At 47.4% G+C, this 21,460-nt stretch overlaps 1 protein-coding gene across 1 annotated transcript in view; it reads left to right on the top strand.

Moving 5' to 3' along the window:
- Window positions 1–1,405: 1,405 nt before the first annotated feature.
- Window positions 1,406–21,460, top strand: part of ppardb (peroxisome proliferator-activated receptor delta b) — a 26,854-nt gene continuing 6,799 nt past the window's right edge. The window contains exons 1-3 of the mRNA XM_035382859.1: window positions 1,406–1,814; window positions 15,202–15,664; window positions 19,739–19,890. Coding sequence (XP_035238750.1) covers window positions 15,265–15,664; window positions 19,739–19,890 — 552 coding nt within the window. The 5' untranslated portion in view covers window positions 1,406–1,814; window positions 15,202–15,264. The remainder of the gene's footprint in view (window positions 1,815–15,201; window positions 15,665–19,738; window positions 19,891–21,460) is intronic.

Genomic DNA, 21,460 nt, shown 5'->3' on the forward strand with positions numbered 1-21,460 from the left:
ATTAATGCAGCAAGCTAAACAACAAATACAGAAACAGTTACAGCAGAATGTAATTCATAATAATCAATCTTTCTTCCTTTGTGTCTGTAAGAAAAATGATATCCTTTAGTAAGTGTGCGTAGATGACAGCTGCACATTCAAAGGAACTGGCCTGTTTTCTGTATGCCTTTTCTCATCGAGGGTTACCACCTCGTCTGTTTGTTCAGCAGGTTCTTCTCATTAAAGGTATTTTGTTGACCAGCAATGTTGTGCCGTGTTTTCACAGGAGTTGCCATAGGGTCTCAATATGTGAGAAGTGTTTTCATACGGTTTAATTTATTCTATGTGGGGCATGTGGTTTCGGAAAATACATTCTGAAACAAACCCACACTTACCCTTTCTAGAAGTGCAAATGCCTTTGGCAATTATTGATTTGCACATTGTTTAAGAAATGTTTTGAATCAAGCCATTGTTTTTAGTTACTTTCATAAGAAATTTTTATAGGTTTTTAATATATATTTGTAGATTATGGTGTGTAAATTTATCAAACCAACAGAACCTAGTAGTGGTAAAATATTGCAGATGTGATATATAAAATCGAAAAACATCTTTTACATGCAAAATTACACAAATGTATTCATCAAAACATGGAGCTTGAAAACGCTAATAGCGCAGTAGCTACGCAGGGTTGGGATTGGTTAAGACTGCTGTTGGCAGACATGGAAAAACGAGGCTGATGCTTGAATTGATGTTAGTGGGTCAGTAGGGGGCACTCTTCCCCTGGAGCAAATAAAACTCAAAAGTCCCTGGTGTAGGTGCCGTCTCTTAAAAAGACGACCTGATCATCCTTTACATTAGATGGTCTACATAATTCACAGTAAATATCTGCGATGCGACGTGGATTTCTAGACAGCCATTGTTTAAATTCAATGATTTAATTAACCTCGGAGTGGGTAGGAACATTGGCCCACATCAAATTAATGATCACTACGAGCTGCATCGTGAAATCAACCATATAATATTAGCCTATAACACAAATTATTGTATTTACTGATCAAATCGTGCAATTTTTATCGAGTGCCGCGCTTTGCTATAACGCGTTGCCTACAGTGCGACACCGATTTCAAGTTTTCTCCACTTCTAAATTAAATTAGTGTTTTGTCATTCTTGAAGAAATTCTCCAAGAAACAAAGAACTGTACAAAAACGGAACAATCAACATTATCAAATCTAAAAGTTACAAACCCGTACAAATAAACAAAATATATTAGTAAATAAATTAGGGGGCAGGTAGACTTCTATCGAGCTGTAAATTCTGTGAATCTCTGCACGCTACTGTGACATAAGAGACTACAACACCAGCTCACTGCTAACTACGTAACGCCTCGCTTTTACGTGCCTTGCTCTGCGTCAGCTCCTGTGACAAATACACTGGACAAACAGCGATAGCTAGGATTTCTGACGGGAAAGGAGACTGTGGGTTGTAATGGGTTAGGGAGAACTACAATTGCGAATAAAAGTTTACGCTTCCCTAATAGTTACTGTATGTGAACAACTAGTACACTGGTACATGTAGGGCTGCGCTGAGCGGAGTATTTTAATAAAGCTGTGAATCTGTGAGTAAAATCTAAACGTGGAAAATCTCGGCGAGCGAGAAGAGACGAGGAGCGAGTTGGATTTTTAATAAGGGGAACAGTGATAGCTATCTAACGTTAGGTCTAATTGTATCCTAAGCATTTATCATTCATTCGTTTTGCGAAAATAAGCTGGTGGATAACACATTGAACAGAAACAACGCGCCACACTTTGGGAACTTTTCAGAACCAAGGAGAGAAGGTAAGCACTCTGACTGGCATTTGAAATTGAACTAGCTAGTGTCTGGTTAAAAGAACACTAGCTAAAAGCTGGATAGCTAGTTGCTAGCTATCGATAGTCAGCTGACTAACCAGCTTGTCCTGTTCATTTTGTACTGTACACAAAGGTTATAAGATTGTGTGGAGTAAAATGAAACCAATACTGCGATAACATGGATATCAGTACATGGCTAATGTTTAGTAGATAGATTACTTTGCCACTTTGTCAATGACTAGCCAGCTACCAAACAATGGCTAACTGATGGCTAACGCTATGAACTGAACGGGGCCGAACAAGCAAGGATTCGTTGGATGCAGCTCTTGCTAGCTGCTAACGTTCAATAGGTAGCTAGCTAGCAAGCAATAATTGAACTTGAACAATAACTGTTCTCTGGAAAGTGAAAACGAAACTTCACAGGTACACGCGAGTGAGGCTATTTAATGAATATACACACAGCTATTTATTGGACTGAATAATAATGACAGGCCTAGCTATACATATACCGTTGCCAAGCAAGTTAGTCTACCTAACTTATCTAGTGAGTGTCTGGAGTAATTTTTGATAGCTATCCTAGCTACATGCCCGGGATGGCTAATTCCATCACTGTTGTTGCTAGCTGGCTAGCTAATCTGGTTAACTTTGCTGTCTAGCTCGCTTGTCAGTCATCCGTCCCTTTCGCATGTGTTAAAAGCCACGAGTTGTAGCAAGCTAACCGTTATGCAATTTTCTACCCGGCAGTTGATTCGAAACAAGTTATTCACTAATATCGCCTAATTTATACTGGGAGTCGTTCAGTATGAAGCATGTATTATACTCTAAGTTATGAAGGAGTCAGTATGACTGATTTGTAACATGCTCTTTTGATGATATAGATTTTACGCACTTTATTGATCATCATGCCATGACCCTCTAAATTATGCATTGGTTTAGACAAGATTAAGAGCGTCTACAAAATGATTGCATGTTGAATGCGTTCCCATTCCCTATTGCATAATAATTGGTGTGTTTATATTTTATTTCTGGTATTCCCTAGTTTTTAGTTGTGTGTAGATGCTGTTTATTTTGCATTTGCACATAGGGCGGTATTTTGCATTTATTACCACAGTTAAGTCAGTTTCACTGGTGCTGGCATGTCTCTCTGTCTCTTACCGTATTCATTAGAACTGTGATCTGTATTCGGTTTAAGAAGAGTAAGTTAGAAATAACTTCACTTTCATTTTTTATTCTTACGAATCGCACCTTTCTGTCTCCAAGATAAAGCAGATGAGACCAGTGACGATTGAAAGATAGAAACTGCACATGCACAGACTGCCCCGGTTGGTTCTCATCCGAGTCGTAACTGCACAGGCTTGAGTTGCTTGCCGTTAGAACTGTGGGTTTCAGATGTGTCCTTGCGTGTTTGGAGGATGGCGCTCCTGTATCGCGCACTTGAAAGTGCTGTTCTCTGGAACTTGGCCGAAACCTTAGTGTCATGAGTCAACCAAGGAAGTCTATTACTGATGACGCACCCTGCAAAAATAAGCACATCTTTCGGTTTGTCTCGTTCCGTCGGCGTGGTGCGTCGCTTTGACATGTCAAGCTCCGTGATTTTGAAGACGATTCTTGTGTAATGATGTTGTTTGTTAGTAGTTCTGTTTAATTCTGTTTTTAGTCATTTTTGACATGTATGAAAGTTTAATTTCAGCTGGTTAATATGTTGTGGAGAAAAATGACACAACAAAAACCAGTCCTATGTTAACTCGCTTTTGGGGGAAAAAAAGGTTAGATATTGACATGTAGCTTGCCAGAGTATTTGACTTGTTTTACTCAGCAGAATTGCAGTGTGGAATGGTATCAATAATTATTTTACCTTCTCTGACATTCTTCAAAAGGTCTATTTTTGATTTAACTACTGGAAAGTGGCATTTGATTCATTCCTAAAGCTGATGTCACCCAGACTCGCTGAGCTGAGCTGATTGGTCAATAGTGAGAGGGGCTGTTGAGTCCTCAGAATTTTGCCATAACCACATTCGTTTGGAGAGGGAATTGTTTTTTACTGGCTCATTTTCAGGCTCTGTTGAGTGCTGTGATCTCTGTCTCCTTGGGGAACTCTGATGGAGAGCACGTCGCTGGTTCAGGCAGCGTGATCCCCAGAGCAGCTCGTAGTTTACCCCTTTCTGCACTGCGTATCGTATTGTTCTGACTGGCTGCTGTAAGCCGCAGAGTTCCTTTGATCTTCAGGGAGGTATTTCACTTCACGAAACGGAAAAGTCCATGTCCATGTTCCTAGATTTGGGAGAGTTCCGGGTTTTAGTGCAGTTAGCCAGCTAACTCAGTATATCCTGTCCAGGTCACACGGGTGTGAAAAAGGGCTGTGGTCAGCTTCCTGAGTCCTTGTGTGTGACAGGGAATCCTCTGCTGGAGACTGTTGTGCAGAGCGGCCAGCTGGTTTGACACCAAAAGTGGTTAAAAAAAAAAAAAAAAACGGGCTTCATTTTTGAAGCTCACTTCCTGGTCTTGTTGAGAGACGTTGCTCACTAGCACCAGTGGGATTGGCTCCAGTATAGGTCTTTCAGTCACCCATTTTAGTACTGCTACCAATATGGTGAAAATACGAAGTCAGTCATTTTTTTCTCTCAAGAGCGTGCGGTCTCAATAGGTGTTTTTTAAATTTTGTCTGATGTCTGCTGATGTACCGATTTTAAGTTGCCGTGTCATTTGGACGACATTCTAAGATTTTGTGGACGAATCAGGGATCTCGCAGGCTTAGTGACCGACCCAGACCCGGTCCGGGCTTCATGCCCATATAAGGGTCCCCCCTTTTCACTGCTCCGCGGTCTCTGGCTCCAACATGGCGGGACTTCAGTGGTTTCAAAGCGCTTTTCAGGAGCCATTGGACAGTCAATGGGTGACATCACAGTGACATTGTCCTTAATTTTTTCTGCAGTCTGTGTTTGAAATCTGCAGTAGACCTCACAACAAGATCGCATTTCCTTTTACAAGACACTCATGCAAGGAGGTACTCTCCTGGTTACTAGGGGCGGAGCTCTCTCTCTATCTCTCTCTCTCTCCCAATCTCGCTCATCCATTCAACTTCATGAAAAGAGTTGAGTCATCCCATTTGATGCCTAATTAATTCAGCCTCTGTTGATACGGGGTGAAAAGGATGACTCAGCTGTGGACAGTGACACAAAGCCAACGGTTTTTCCTGTCCGCGCTCCGACATGTGATTCAGTCGGTGAATCGGGTGTTTCTAGGCACCGATCGAGTGACACACTCACCATGGGGAACCGTCAGTCCTGTATCTGCCTCCCTATCGTGCAAGAGGTGACATATGTGAGTGCTTTCAGTGGCTCGGGTGTGGGTTCTGTCATTGGCCACGCCGTCCACCAATAGTGGGAAGCCTAACTCTGCGTTATCCAATGGGCTTTAAGGGTGAATTCTGTCCAGCCATTTTTCAAGCAGACCTGGTTCGCTGGTCTGGAAATGTCAGAATTTCTGCAACTCTTTAAGAGTTATTATAAAAGCAAATATAAGTGTTTGTTGGGCTTTATACAGCAGTGACCCTGCAGTCAGCTGAGTATTTGGTCCAGGCCAGTCGTGCTGCTTGAGTAGCCGCTCGGCACCCTGGGAAGAATTTGAACGTACGGTGAGTTAAATACTCCCAGGAGCCTCTTGTGTTTAGATCCTGTTTGCTGCTGCAAAATGTCTATAAAAAGCTCCGGTAAGCCCCCAGCAGAGAGCTGGTCGGAGCGGTCATGTGACTCCTGAATGCCTGCTGTGAGGTTTGCTTTCTCATTTTTCTGGTGGCTCAGCTTTGCGTGTACTGGACGTGTGTGTTTGTGTGTGTGTGTGTGTGAGTGAGTAACAATGTGTGTGTGTGTGTCTGTGTGAGAGTAACTGTGTGTGTGTGTGTGTGTGTGTGTGTGTGTGTGTGTGTGTGAGTAAGAGTGTGTCTGTGTGTGAGTAACTGTGTGTGTGTGGGAGTGTGTATGCGTGCATGTGTGTGTGGCTGTGTCTGTGTGTGTGTGTCTGTGTGTGAGTAACTGTGTGTGTGTGTGTGAGTGAGAGTGTGTATGCGTGCATGCTTGTGTGTCTGCGTGTGTGTGTCCGTGTGTGTGTGTGTGTCTGTGTGTGAGTAACAGTGTATGTGCACATGTGTTTTGGACCCCCTTTCAGTGGTTTGTGGTAGGCTGCTAACTCTAATGAAAGCGAGTGTTGGCCTGGCTGTCGTGCAGGCATAAATCACCCATGGGGGGTGGTCCCTGTCCCTTTTGGGGAAGCAGACGGGGATGAAGCGCAGGCCTGCTCCCCAGAGCAGCAGCCTACACATGGGCTGTGCCGGAACGCCTGGCACCTCCTGTAACCTGTCTCACTGGCTCCCTGGATCCCTGCCTCACTCAGCGTCTCGTGACGAGCGCAGCGCTACCTGTCTGTCTCACCTGAGGGCGTGGGCCAGGAACACTGCCTTTGCTCTCATTCCAGGCCATCTGATTGGCCAGCTCCTGTCAGGTGTTAACCCTCTGAAGAGTTGTTTTTTTCTTCAGTATTCTAGAACTCCATTGCTTTTTATCACCAGCAGTGATTGTTACATCAGCATTAGAATGTTCAATTAAGAACATTCACACAGACCCGAGTCGGAGGAAGACGCCTCGTGTCCTGCGTAACAGGCGGGTTTGTGGGCACCACACTGACCGCCGGCGGTTTCTGATGCCCGGTGAGACGCTGCCAACCCTGCCGACTGATTGGGCAAATGGTGTGTCGCCCTGAGCGACTGCCGGCCAATCGGCACAGGCACAGTCTGGATTCATTGGCAGACTGAGGGGCCCATCCATGAGCTCGAACAGTGCCATTAACAGGATGAGCCCCCCAGTAGGGCGTGTGGGCGGCAGTGTAGCACAGCGGGTAAGGAAATGGGCTTGTAACCTAAAGGTCGCAGGTTCAAGTCCCCGCTACGATACTGCTGTTGTACCCTTGAGCAAGGGACTTAACCTGCATTGCCTCAGTACACATCCAGCTATATAAATGGATACAGTGTAAAATGCTATGTGAAAGTTGTGCAACTGACTCTGGATAAGAGCGTCTGCTAAATGCCTGTAATGTAATGTAGTAGCCCTGGCTAAATAGATGTTTTGCTTGAACTCTCTGAAATTGTGTCAATTTGATGAAAGCAAATTTCCATCGTAATAACAACGTTGCTTACTTCCAGGGCTGAAATAGGGTAATTACGGGGACAAATGGCTCCTTTCCAATTTTGACCTCTCAGATCTTTCTGATATTTGACACCCATAATGTAACCTAGGAGTAAAGACCATTGGTATGCTTTTGAGAAAACAAAAACACAAACCATCTTTCAGAAAATTTCCAGTAGAAAGGAGAAGATGAAAAGATTTGCATGATAACACCACTCCACTGAAACCGTTGGTTCAGACTGAGGGAAGATGTGTTTATGGTGCCTTTTATAATGCCTCTATTACTACGACTGCTCTGATCAGTGATCCTAAAAGGACCTGAATTCACAGACACCGTGTGCACAACAAATCCAGTGTATTTAGAGATCTGCAACCAAATCTGGGTGCTCTACTGCAAGTAGCCTAAATGCAAGTTCTGATTTATCGTTGCCATTCAATGCCGTGATTGGCTGTTGTGTTAAAAAGACGGCATCCAGAATTTTGATTGGATGTTGTTTAAAGAGAACACAGACTAAAAATGAGGGACCAAACTGCCAACAGGTTTCTTACGACTGTTGGGTAATTCTGGGGGGGGGAAATAGCTTCTTTTCAATCTTGACCACACAGATCTTTCTGACATTTGACGCCCATACTGTGACCTTGGAGTAATGGCTGTTGGTATGCGTTTGAGAGAAAAAAAACACGAGAACCATCATGAACAAATTTAGGTGTCCATTTTCACTCCACTTTTGGCCTACCCACATCTAGTTTCCAGACCTACTGAGCGTTCGAATCAGTACTAACAATGGTTTGTAATCAGAAAGACTTGCTGGCTCAAGTTTGAATACTTTGACTTAATTTTTTGCATTGATTACTTAAGAATAAAAATTAAACGAATAAATATCGATAAACGAATTATCTCTAAACAACTAAGTCTAGATTAATTTTTCATGTGTTGTTCTATACAATGTATACACATGCCAGTTTACAGAGTGTAATGCTTTCTACTTTTCATTTTACTGTACTAATACCAGACTATTACAAGGGGATTGACTGGGTAAAGGAAACAGTTCACCCTGAAATATTGATAGAAGTTTATCAAATTTAGTTTTGATCGTCTGGTGGACTGCTTTGAACTTCTTTTCACCCTACTTTCAGGAAGTTTACATAATCCTTTTCTTAATGTGAGGAGAACCCCCATCGCAGACAGACACACTTGTTGAAGTCTGCCAACACTGTGTCCACGAAGCCTCCTTCCTGCTGATTAGATGCCAGTGATTCTTCTGCCACTTCTTCGCGGGATTCTTGCGCTTTTAGCTGCTCTTCTTGAAGCTTTTTTTCTAATGCGGATCTCTAAATGCACTGGATTTATTGTGCACATGATATCTGTGAATTCAGGTCCTTTATAGGATTACTCATCAGAGTAGTCATAGGGGCTTTATAAAGGCATCATAATCACATCTACACTGAGACTGAACCAGCGGTTTTAGCGCCATGGGGTTATACACAAATCGTTTCTTCATTTTCATCACTTCTTTTCCTTTCCACACGAAATGTGAAGGTTACTCATATACACTCACCGGCCACTTCATCAGGTGACAGGAGTGGCACCCGGTGTGGTCTTCTGCTGCTGTAGCCCATCTGCTTCAAGGTTTGACGTGGTGTGCGTTCGGAGATGCTCTTCTGCATACCTCGGTTGTAACGAGTGGTTATTTGAGTTACTGTTGCCTTTCTATCAGCTCGAACCAGTCTGGCCATTCTCCTCTGACCTCTGCCATCGACAAGGCATTTTCTCCCAGAGAACTGCCGCTCACTGGATATTTTCTCTTTTTCGGACCATTCTCTGTAAACCCTAGAGATGGTTATGCGTGAAAATCCAAGTAGATCAGCAGTTTCTGAAATACTCAAACCAGCCCGTCTGGCACCAACAACCATGCCACGTTCAAAGTCACTTAAGTCACCTTCCTTCCCCATTCTGATGCTTGGTTTGAACTTCAGCAGATCGTCTTGACCATGTCTACATGCCTAAATGCATTGAGTCGCTGCCACGTGATTGGCTGATTAGATATTTGCGTTAACGGGTTGCAGTTTGCAGTTGAGCGGGTGGACCTAACGAAGTGGCCGGTGAGTGTATGTTTCCATGTGTGAAGTTTCGGTGCTGTGGTAATTTGTGCTGGTGTGTTGTACGTTTGCTTCGTCTCCGGTGGATTCGCTCTTGCTCTGTTACGGATCGGTTGTTTTAGTTTCGCACCTCATCGTCGTGTTTTGGTGAATGTGTGTTGTGGTGGTGGCGGCGGTGGCTGGTGTGGTGTTGGCTGTTTCCCATTCCAATTTTGGGGAGAAAAGTGCAGAAAAGCGTAAAAAACAGCCTTTTTACTGATATATGTGGGGCGATATAGCTCAGGAGGTAAGACCGATTGTCTGGCAGTCGGAGGGTTGCCGGTTCAAACCCCGCCCTGGGCATGTCGAAGTGTCCTTGAGCAAGACACCTAACCCCTCACTCCTAACTGCTCTGGCGAATGAGAGGCATCAATTATAAAGCGCTTTGTATAAAAGCGCTATATAAATGCAGTCCATTTACCATTTACCAGTCCATATGTCACGAAAATGCAAGCAGAAGTAGAGGGGCAATGGTGTCCTCCGTCTTTTCATTATTTTCACAAATGTATAACGAGTGCTTTCCTGAGTTCATATTTTAGGCCCGTGAAATTTACATTTCAAATAAACTGGCATTTGAGTACGTCGTCACGGTGATTGTGTGCGAGCGCCGACCTTTTTTTGGTTTTCGGTCGCTGCGTCGGCCCCGTGACTGAGGAGGAACGCCGCGAGGAGATTTTTTCCCGAGCCCGATTTGGTGAGATTTTTTCGAGATCGGGGGTTTTTTTGGTCTTTTGAGATTTGGCATTACCCGATCTGCTGGACCGAAGGCTTGCTCGCGCGTTCGAGGTCCTCCGGTCTGCTGCTCGTCGGAGAACGGGAATTGTCAGTTGGACGCGGAATCTGGGACAGGATTTGGGTATTGTGAAGCGATCCCGCTGGGATCATTTGATTATAAAGCCAGGCTGCTCCTTTTATTCTGACTGTACGCTGTGTGGAGGGGCACGTTTATTACTTAATTATTTGCTACTGTTTTGAAGCCTTATTGGCCATTTCAAGCAAAATGGACAGCACGGTGTCTTTTGCTTTATATTCGAGTGCAGTTTTTGGTCAGTCTAAAGTGTGTGTGAATGCGTGTCTTTATGGAGCACGGAGCGTACGCTAGCATTCATGCTACCACATTCTGCAGTGCCGGAGCAGATTGTGTCTGTGTGTAGCGTGTGTTTGTTTTGCGCCCACACAGTGCATCTGTTTAACTTGATCTGAACGCAGGTCTCTTCCTCGCGTGAGCACGCAGCGGTTTCCGTGACCATGGAGGGTCGTTAGGGTCAATAGCGCGTGCATGAGCATCGCTTTTACAAAGGCAAGGGAAAAAATGTTTGAGTCTGGTGTGTGTGTGTGTGTGTGTGCAGTGTGCGTGTGGCGTGTGCCGTGTGCCGTGTGTGTGTGTGTGTAGTGTGCGTGTATATAGTGTGTGTGGCGTGTGCGTGTGTGTGGTGCGTGTGGCGTGTGTGTGTGTGTAGTGTGCGTGTATATAGTGTGTGTGGCGTGTGTGTGTGCAGTGTGCATGTGTGTGGTGCGTGTGGCGTGTGTGTGTGTGTGTGTAGTGTGCGTGTATATAGTGTGTGTGCGTGTTTATTATGTAGTGTCCATCAGTGCTTGCGTGTGTATGTGTCTGCCCTAGTTCCCTTGTGAGGACAGACGCACACACGCGAGCACGCATGACTTGCGAGGACAGACGCACACGCGCGAGCACGCATGGCTTGTGAGGACAGACGCACACACGCGAGCACGCATGGCTTGTGAGGACAGACGCACACACGCGAGCACGCATGGCTTGTGAGGACAGACGCACACACGCAAGCACGCATGGCTTGTGAGGACAGACGCACACACGCGAGCACGCATGGCTTGTGAGGACAGACGCACACACGCGAGCACGCATGGCTTGTGAGGACAGACGTACACACGCGAGCACGCATGGCTTGTGAGGACACTGCTGGTCACGCTCTCCCGCCTCCCGGGGACTCGGACTGTTGTCCGTTATTGGGGCCACACCCGGCGCTCCCAGCTCTTCTTTGTTTTCCTAATTTCCTCCGACAGGCAGCGTTGGCCTAAATCCGCAGATTAACACGGGTTTGACCCCTGACCCCGCGCCTCTGTGCCTTCACTAATCACCTCTGTGCACCACTCCGCCAAGATCATCTCCCACCTCCTCCCACAATGCACTTCCCTTCAACCTCAGCCTACCTGGACGGGACTGTGACCTTTGATCCGATGGTAGACTTTTTCACTGATTTTCGACGTAAGCCTGTGATGTGGGGACTTGACTGTGAGAGGGGGTTTCTGGGGGGTCACACACAGGCTCCTGCTGCTCTGTGTCAAGAGTGCGTGTCAGACAGCCCGTCCAATTGTTCAGTTAGCTGTGTACAGGGAAAGCTAATTAGGCCGGTCTGGTGTCTGGGGAGGAGGGGGGTGAGGCAGGATGAGGGAAGGGTGGTGGTGGTGGGGGGGGGGGGTGGCAGGGTATGAAATGAACACCCTCCACCGGCCCGATGCTGGTAAAATTTTGATTGCGGCTGGTAAGATTTTCTACTCTAGCAGCCACTTTGGCAGGTTAACCACCCAGGTTGTGTTGTATTGTAAAAGGGGGTGTGGCTGGTAAAATGCTGGAAATGGCTGGTGGTTTTTAGAATCCTCTAGCCACTCTGTCCTGTGGGTGAGAAGTTAATTTCATGCCCTGAGGGGTGATGTTCTCCCCCTCCTTTTTCCCTTTCTCTCCTTCCTTTTTCCCTTTCTCTCTCTCTCCTTTTTCCCTTTCTCTCTCTCTCCTTTTTCCTTTCTCTCTCTCCTTTTCTCTTTCTCTCCCTCCTTTTCCCTTCCTCTCCCTCTTTTTCCCTTTCTCTCCTTCCTTTTTCCCTTTCTCTCTCTCTCCTTTTTCCCTTTCTCTCTCTCTCCTTTTCCCTTCCTCTCCCTCTTTTTCCCTTTCTCTCTCCTTTTCCCTTCCTCTCCCTCCTTTTCCCTTTCTCTCTCCTTTTCCCTTCCTCTCCCTCCTTTTCCCTTTCTCTCTCCTTTTCCCTTCCTCTCCCTCCTTTTCCCTTTCTCTCTCCTTTTCCCTTCCTCTCCCTCCTTTTCCCTTTCTCTCTCCTTTTCCCTTCCTCTCCCTCTTTTTCCCTTTCTCTCTCTCATTTTCCCTTTCTTTCATTTATGGCTGCAACAACTAACCGATGATGTTGACTAAACCGACAATGAAAATTCGATGGCGACAAATTTTTTTATCGTTTAGTTTGATCGAATTTTTTAAAGTTTAGTAGGGCTGTGTTTCAAATTGTATAGCTGTGTCCTTTTTAGAGCGTAATGGACAGAATTGTGTTGGTCTGGATAGAACACAGGTCTTGCATGTTGACCGTGTAGTCGCTGCTTTACTTCCTTGAGAGAATGGCGATGCATTTGAAAGATGGCGGAGACGGAGGTGGCAGCTCTTCGGGTGTGAACTTGTGTGCGACTCAAATCTTCCAAAGTAAGGGAGCACTTTACATTGAAGAATTCAAAAAAACGGAACTTGTGTGGCATGGGAACACAACAGTGATGCACAAGCACCTGAAGGGAAAGCACGCTGGAACTATAATTGAGGATGAAGAGGGCTAAGCAGCCCTGAGTTTGAATCAATAGGCTCCTAATTGGTGAACGCTTGGACACATGGCCACTAAAAACTAACCATTTGTAAATAATGAAGAGTTAAAAAGACAAAGCAAATGATAACAAGCCAAACCACCAATGTGTTAATAAGTTTAAAGAAAAAAAAATTCAGCCAGCCTGAGCACTGCTCCTTCTAGGAGACACTGAGTACAGCTCCTTCTAGGAGACACCGAGCACAGCTCCTTCTAGGAGTCGCACACTGAGCACAGCTCCTTCTAGGAGACACTGAGTACAGCTCCTTCTAGAAGACACTGAGCACAGCTCCTTCTAGGAGACACTGAGTACAGCTCCTTCTAGAAGACACTGAGCACCGCTCCTTCTAGGAGACACTGAGCTCCTTCTAGGAGACACACACTGAGCACAGCTCCTTCTAGGAGACACACACTGAGCACAGCTCCTTCTAGGAGTTGCACACTGAGCAAAAAAAGTGCCCAGCCAAGATGGTGGGATCACAGGGTTTCCCCTAGGTTTTCAGAGGGCTTAGGCGCTCTCAACTATATTTTCGAACAGCGTGTTTTTAAAGTTTTTTTTTTAAATGAAAAAACGCTTTGACCAGCGGTTTTCATCAGAAAAAGACGTTACGTGTGAACACAGCCTAACTTTTTTTAGCTACCAAGCCACGTTAAATACTAACGTTAGTTCCGTCGAGGTATCTTTGTGTAACGTCAACTAGCTAGCTTCGCTGGCTAACATTGTCATAAAATGTTTCCCGTGAAAACTGCCTTGTTTATATTTTGGACAAATGTGGCTAGTCGGTAAATTTATCGTTGTTTCCGTCGCAGCACTTTCGACACAAGCGAAATCGGAAGCGCTATACTAAAATTTCTTCTTACCGTGATGAGTGCCTGACCCACAACCGTAGTAATGTGTTAACACAGCCGCACAATTATATTGAGAAATACCATCTTCGGGGAAAAAAACGCTATATTCTGTAAATGCATTTAGATCAAACCTACCATGCATAAAAACATAAGAGCGCTTGTCAACCACCCACTTCTATTCATAATGTCATCATAGTGCTGAGTGTTTAAAACCATGAAGCCACCTCTGCGTTTTTTTTTTTTTTTTTTTTGTCAGCGCATAGAACTTTCACCGTTGTTTTTACGTTCATTCTGATGTCGCCTAAATGCCTTTTTACGTTCATTCGGCTTAAGGCGCTCCGCAAAAACACTTAGGCGCTGCGCCCAAGCCTTTCTACGGCAGGGAAAACCCTGGGATCAGCGCAAGGCCAGTAGGGGAAAGTGCAGGGCAAGAGGAAGGAAGGAAGGAATGTAGCTACAGGGTGGAGCCTGATATTTGATACCCGCATACACTGCGAAGCGAGACGTTCAGACACCTGACTGCAACAGGTGTCAGCATGCAGGCCGTCTGGTGATCCTGCAGCGCATTCAGGCAGGGTGCACTGTGGGAATGAAGACCGCTTTGTGTGCAAAACCCTGGGTGAATAGCCTTTATGCTCCCCGGAATGTGTCACCAAACAGTCCTTCTGTGGCTTCATGGTTCTGTTCCCTGTTCCTGACATGGCTAATTTCATGACAAGTTTCAGTCAAACTGGAAATGAATTATAATCCTAAAATTACACAGAATTTTTTCAGTTCAGATTTTGGTTTTCCTGTGGCTACTTTGGTTGTAAAAAGGTTACTTGTGTCTCCTAGAAAAATAATTTCCATGTTGTTTGTATTGTGTGTACTGTGCAACTGAGTATTATCTGATGAAACCTTAATTACAACCTGGATCACTTTTTTAAAGCTGTACACGTGTGTATGCCTACTCTATAATGATCCTTGCCATTTAAAAATTTCTGAAATAATATCATTTGGCAGAGGGAACTTGGACAAAACGTCCTGGTGTTGCCCTAAGGTTTGAAAAATGCTTTCTGCATTCCACTCTGGCCCCGCCCCATCGTGATATGAGAGTACGTCTTTGTCGGTACTACTGTGTCATGTAGATGTCAATCAAGATATCCAGCTGGAAAATTGTTGTCGACTGCAAATTTGTTTGTTTACTTCTTAATATGACAGAAAACTGCCGGCACCTGATTGGCTGGATTGATTTTGGCTCAGTGTTCTTCAAACTGGAGAAACATGGCCTGTTCGTAAACTTTCTCACATTCCAGCTAAACAGTCCACTAAAATATGTTTCATTTGAGGTGAGAAATAGGCTGTGTAATTACAAGAATATTGATTCATATTTGATCTGCAATGCCTATCTTGACAGTTTGAACCAGTTTCAGGAGCCAGTCACAGTCACGCTGTACAAATTCATTTGCATATAAAATTCTTTATGCAAATGAGATGGACACACCTACTCCACCCACCCCCGGTGTGCAGTCAGAAGAGCCAGGCTGAGGCAGTGAGTGCAATGACTCTTTAAAGATCTGAATTGGCATGAAGGAGTGAGCTGCTTGTTCTGTGTTTGTCCAGCAGGGCGGCGATGTTGGGGGTATGACGGAGGTAGGTGAGCTTTAGGGGCCGAATACGGCGCCAATGGCCGAGCTTCAGCCAATCACAGCGGAGATGAAGGGGGAGGAGCTGGAGCCGGGTGCGTCGGGGACCCACCTGGAGAACGGCGGCAGGTCACCCCGGGACCCGTCGCCCCCTGCTGGCTCGGGGGAGGAAGCGCAGCACGAGACTGGGGAGCAGGCGCCTCCCGCAGGCTTGGGGGTAGAAGCGCAGTGCAGGACTGGGGAGCAGATGCCCCCTGCAGGCTCGGGGGAGGAAGTGCAGCGCGGGACCGGGGAGCAAGCGTCCCCTGGGGGTCTGGGCTGGGACGTGGCCCCCCAGGACGAGGGCCAAACTGAGGCCGAGGTCTCGGAACAGGGCGAAGGGGATACGGTTGCTGAGTCAGCGACCGCAGACAGCGCTGCGGCATCCCGCAGTTACACAGGTAAGAGCGCCCACATGGTACAGCTGGTCCTGCCTGTGTGTGTGTGTGAGTGTGTGTGTGTGTGTGTGTGAGTGTGTGTGTGAGTGAGCGAGAGTGTGTGTCTGAGTGAGTGAGTGAGTGAGTGTGTGAGTGTGTCTGAGTGAGTGAGCGTGTGAGTGTGTGTGTGTGTGTATGAGTGAGTGAGCGAGAGTGTGTGTGTCTGTGTGAGAGTGTGTGTGTGTGTGTGAGTGTGTGTGTGAGTGAGCGAGAGTGTGTGTCTGAGTGAGTGAGTGTGTGAGTGTGTCTGAGTGAGTGAGCGTGTGAGTGTGTGTGTGTGTGTGAGAGTGTGTGTGTGTGTGTATGAGTGAGTGAGCGAGAGTGTGTGTGTGTGTGTGTGTGTGTGAGTGTGTGAGTGTGTGTGTGAGTGTGAGTGTGTGTGTGTGAGTGTGTCTGTGTGAGAGTGTGTGAGAGTGTGAGAGTGTGTGAGTGTGTGAGTGAGAGTGAGTGTGTGTGAGTGAGCGTGTGTGAGTGTGAGTGTGAGTGTGAGTGTGTGTGTGTGTGTGTGTGTGTGTGTGTGTGTGAGTGTGTGTGTGTGTGTCTGTGTGTGTGTGTGTGTGGTGCACTGAGAGCTTCTCCAGGCTCACAGACTGAACCGCAGCGGGGTTTTGCGTTATTATGCAGGGTGTGGGCTTCGCTGAAAGAGGATCCCGCTCTTTCAGACGTCCTGCAAAGCACTGTGGGAGCTGGAGAGGGCAGCGGCTCCGAGGACAGGAAGCACGGCTCCACACGGCGTTAGGGGGGCGGGGTCTACGGGCAGCCGATACACTAGCGGGTCTACTCTGTGTGCATACCGTGCGTATGTGAGGGAAATGCGCTCTGCCATTAAAATCATTGTGCTGCCTGCAGTGTTCCGGTTTAGTTCAGTTTTACAGGCACGTAGCAGACGCTCTTGTCCAGAGCGACTTACATTGTATCCACTTGTACAGCTGGACATGTACTGGAGCAATGCAGGTTAAGTACCTTGCTCAAGGGTACAACGGCAGTGAACTACCGGGGAATCGAACCTGCGACCTTTAGGTTACATGGCCAACTCCTTAGCCAACTGCCGCCGGTGATCCTAATGCACTGGTGAAATGGAGCTAAGTGTGAATATGTGGGTTTCATTCCTCTGTGCCGTTGCAGACTGGGTGGATTTTTCTGAATGAAAGATATTCCTGGTTTGTGTGAGGGTTAGTAAAACAGGCCGAAGACAGAACCTGATGAATAGTGAATGAGTGTGGCTGACTGGTTCACTTCAGAATGAGTTTGAAGCCGAAAAAGTGGATGTTGGATTTACCCTGCAGTCAGTGCGTTTTTTTGGCAGCCTGTAACCCCTGCGTTTGACTGGATGACCTCTCGCCTTAGCTGGCTTTTATAAAAGCGTGTTCTTTGGATCGGTCAGTCAGCGTGCTGAGTGGTCCATCGCCGTATGGGCTGGAATGTCCGACGGTGTCCTAAAGGCCTGCTTGCTTCAGTCAAAGTGGTGTTTGCATTTCCGTGCGTGTGTTTGTGTGTGGCTGTTGGGAGTGTGTGTGAGAGAGTGTGTGCAGTGCATGTGTGCGTGTGTGTGGGGCTGTTGGGAGTGTGTGTGAGAGAGAGAGTGTGTGTGTGTGTGTGCGCCTCATGGTCAGGGTGCTACCCATCTTGTGAACCTGATTTCTGTGGCTGTGGCCTGTTAGACTTTTGGTGATTGAACATGCTTCAGAGGCAAAAAGAACTGAAGTAAACCTCATTGAGCTGTGCATTGTGATGTCACAGATTTACTGATAATTCATGACAGTTATCAGCTGGTTAAAATGAACCTTTTGAATGAGGGTATGTGTAAGGATGGCCATGATTGTGTTCCAGTTCTACTACTGTTCGAGCCTAGTCGCATGCACTGTGAAACTGCAACTCATTTCTGAGGTATTTTGGGTGTCTTAACTTCTTCATGGTTCTGGTGAAAGCCCTTGAGCAGTGGAACCTTCACACGGGACGACCTCACAAAACCTTCGGTTTGTCTTCTTGGGCGAGATCGAGCGTAGACAAACTACAAAAGCAGGAGAAACCATTTAAAGCGGCAAGGTCAGAGGAGCTGGTGCATTAAACAGTCTTTTTACATCAATAAAATTTTCCGTTTTCATAAAAATAGTTTCGTGAAATAATCAGGTGTTGTTGCTAAGGTACGTAGCTAGATTAGCGCGGCGACTTTAATGAGTTCCCCTCGACTCTGACCCTGCGGTTAGCGCGTAGCCGAGCTCCTCCACATTCACTGCGAAGCTTCTGACCGGGATTATTGAGTTTTCGGAACGGGTCGCGCAGCGCGTGTTTATAAAAACTCCCTCGGCACTGTGCTGTTACTCGTTATTCCCGTTAGCGTAGCGCTGTAGCGCAAGTGAGTAAAACGCTGAGCTGAACGCGTTTGATATGAGCGTGCTTCGCTGCGCTGAAAGGCTCTGCTCCGGCCTGTTAAGCTGAATTAAGACCAGGTGCCATCTGCAGGAGTTCCCTGCTCGGGTTCGGCTGTTTTTCTGGCCCCGTGTTAGACAGGAACATAAATCCTCCCCTCGCTTATTCTGTAGTGAAAGAGAGCTGGTTTTGTTTTTTGTTGTTGTCTCCATCGGAGTGCTTCTGATATTTAGCCTAATTGAAGCACTACGGCTTCTGGGTCTCTTCCTTTACCCTGTTTGGAGGCCAGAAGTGTGAAGGTTTTTTTAAATTTTTATTTAATGCTCTCCCCCTTTTCTCCCAAATTTGAAATTCCCAAAAGTCCAGGGGTCAGAAAGTAAAAGTCCTGCCATGTGTTTCTTCCACCCCTGGACACATGGCAGGACTTTTACTTTCTGACCCCTGAGCCAGCTGATTTCACTGATTAGGTCCGCCTCCCGGCTGACAAATTGTGCTAATTAGCAGATCCAGGCGATTGGAACGCAGTACTGGGGGCAGGACTGTTACTTTGTAAAGCTGGGTTTTCCAGCCCTCCGTGCGTGAGCGCTCCTCCCTGCAGTGCGCCCCGTCCCCGCGCAGCGCTGGAAACAGCTGCTCGCCGCCCCCCGACGGGCCCGCCCCCCCCCCCCCGACGGGCTCGGCGCGCCAGAGGAACCTGTTTAAGCGGAGCTCCGTCTCACGGCTTCTGCCTCCGCCGAATCGGCCGCCCCGGGGCATTCTGGGACTGAACCCGGTGACACGCTTCCCGCTCGCCCTGCCTGCGCTTTGTTGACGTTCCGCCTTTCCCAGAACGCCTAGAACAATAAACGCACCGCACTTGAAAGATGGACTCCCCCGCGGGCGCGTTATTTAATATCCGTGTTCTAATCTAAAGTGACAGCACTTTTTGTACTACCCTGAGCACCTGCCTCTGTTTATCTTGTATATACATTTTCTTTTTTTTTTTTGCTCTCTTTCTTACTGTTTTTCTTTTTCCAGTCGTAAACATTGACTTGTTCTGAATCAGCAATGCTCCCCATAAGTTTGGGAGGGTTCATGCTAGCACACACTAACACACAGTAGCGTACACTAGCCTACTTTAGGATGCAGTAATGCACATTAGTGCTCACTAACACACATAAGCATTCACCAGTGTTCATTAGCATACGTCTGTCATGCACTAGCACTCACTATAGCGTATTAGCACGCGCTAGCACACATTAGTGTGCAAGAACACATGTAACACACGCTACGCTAGTGCACATCGGCTCACGTGAGGCACACGTCCTCTAAAACGCCTGCAGCACCCCCACCCCCCCGTGGCACTGGAAACCCGGCCCCCGCCCAACCCCACTCTGCCCCCCCCCCCCCTTGGAGCTGAACAGTTAATTATGTCCAGAGGGCTGCATAGCAAACTCAGCTGGTGCTCACTGCTCACAGTACAGCCGACCAGAGGTCAGAAAGTGTGTAAGAGTCAGCAGGGTGGACTGTGAAGCTCGGGTGTCTGTCTGTCAGTCTGGCTCAGCTGCAGCAGGGTTAACTGTGTAAAGCTGAGGTGTCTGTCTGTCTGTCAGTCTGGCTCAGCCACAGCAGGGTTAACTGAGTGAAGCTCAGCTGTCTGTCTGTCTGTCCGTCCCTCTCGCTCCTCAGACCTGTCCCACACGCACTCCCAATCGCTCTCGGACCAGCTGCTGATGGGCCGGGACAACCCCGCCGCCGCCGGCATCAACGTGGAGTGCCGAATCTGCGGGGACAAGGCCTCGGGCTTCCACTATGGCGTGCACGCCTGCGAGGGCTGCAAGGTGAGACCCGCCACGGCGCCCCCTGCTGGTCTGGAGGAAACAGGACAGCCTAAGACCCCTGAGAACCCGTAATGCGCCCCGTAGTACTCATGCCAAGCAACAGAACAGCAACAGGACTGAAGCGTTTTTCTTTGTAATAACAAACCATACAGAATTCAGCTGTATAAAATATCCACCACGTACATATATGGCTGGGTTAGGGAGTCCCACTTACTTAATTCACCAGCCATTAGAGATCTGATTATATGTATTGATAAAGCTCATGAATCACGGCTGTAGAAGTCATTGTGTGACTAAGTGAAATGTTGTGGTCTAGTTACTGTGGTCCAATGCGCTGGTGAACCAGCATTGGCGTATACAGCTGATTGGATAATTGTGCCCGGGGTTATCGGTGGAAACGGAGACCTGTGCACAAGCCAGGCCTCTAGAGATGGGACTCCCCAGTCCCGCTCTGCGGGGTGGGTGCGGGTGTTCACCTGGATGCAGGGTGTGTCTCCTGCGTTTAGTGTAAATGAGAATGGGAGTTCTGTTGTTTGTGAGGTGAGGTTTAATGTTTCTCTTGTTCATTCGATCATTCACATTAATTTGTGGAGATTTTTTGCTTTTTTCCCCCCAATCTGAAGTCATAGGTTTGGTCTCTGTAACAATCCCAGTTGTATAAATTGGTAGATTTTTTCACATGATAAGCAATGCTGGACGTGTAGGATATTGTCTTTGTGGGTCATCATGTGATGCTGCAAGTCCGTATGCAGCAATGGTGCTAAGCTAAGCCTGCGGGTGTCTCCAGGGCTTTTTCATGGTGCTAAGCTAAGCCTGCGGGCGTCTCCAGGGCTTTTTCATGGGGCTAAGCTAAGCTTGCGGGTGTCTCCAGGGCTTTTTCATGGCGCTAAGCTAAGCTCGCGGGTGTCTCCAGGGCTTTTTCATGGTGCTAAGCTAAGCCTGCGGGCGTCTCCAGGGCTTTTTCATGGTGATAAGCTAAGCCTGCGGGCGTCTCCAGGGCTTTTTCATGGTGCTAAGCCTGCGGGCGTCTCCAGGGCTTTTTCATGGTGCTAAACTAAGCCTGCGGGCGTCTGCAGGGCTTTTTCATGGTGCTAAGCTAAGCTCGCGGGCGTCTCCAGGGCTTTTTCATGGTGCTAAGCTAAGCTCGCGGGCGTCTCCAGGGCTTTTTCATGGTGCTAAGCTCGCGGGCGTCTCCAGGGCTTTTTCATGGCGCTAAGCTAAGCTCGCGGGCGTCTCCAGGGCTTTTTCATGGTGCTAAGCTAAGCTCGCGGGCGTCTCCAGGGCTTTTTCATGGTGCTAAGCTAAGCTCGCGGGCGTCTCCAGGGCTTTTTCATGGTGCTAAGCTAAGCTCGCGGGCGTCTCCAGGGCTTTTTCATGGCGCTAAGCTAAGCTCGCGGGCGTCTCCAGGGCTTTTTCATGGCGCTAAGCTAAGCTCGCGGGCGTCTCCAGGGCTTTTTCATGGCGCTAAGCTTGCGGGCGTCTCCAGGGCTTTTTCATGGTGCTAAGCCTGCGGGCGTCTCCAGGGCTTTTTCATGGTGCTAAGCTAAGCCTGCGGGCGTCTCCAGGGTTT

Source organism: Anguilla anguilla, chromosome 11 (assembly GCF_013347855.1).
Source record: "Anguilla anguilla isolate fAngAng1 chromosome 11, fAngAng1.pri, whole genome shotgun sequence".
Lineage (NCBI taxonomy): Eukaryota > Metazoa > Chordata > Actinopteri > Anguilliformes > Anguillidae > Anguilla > Anguilla anguilla.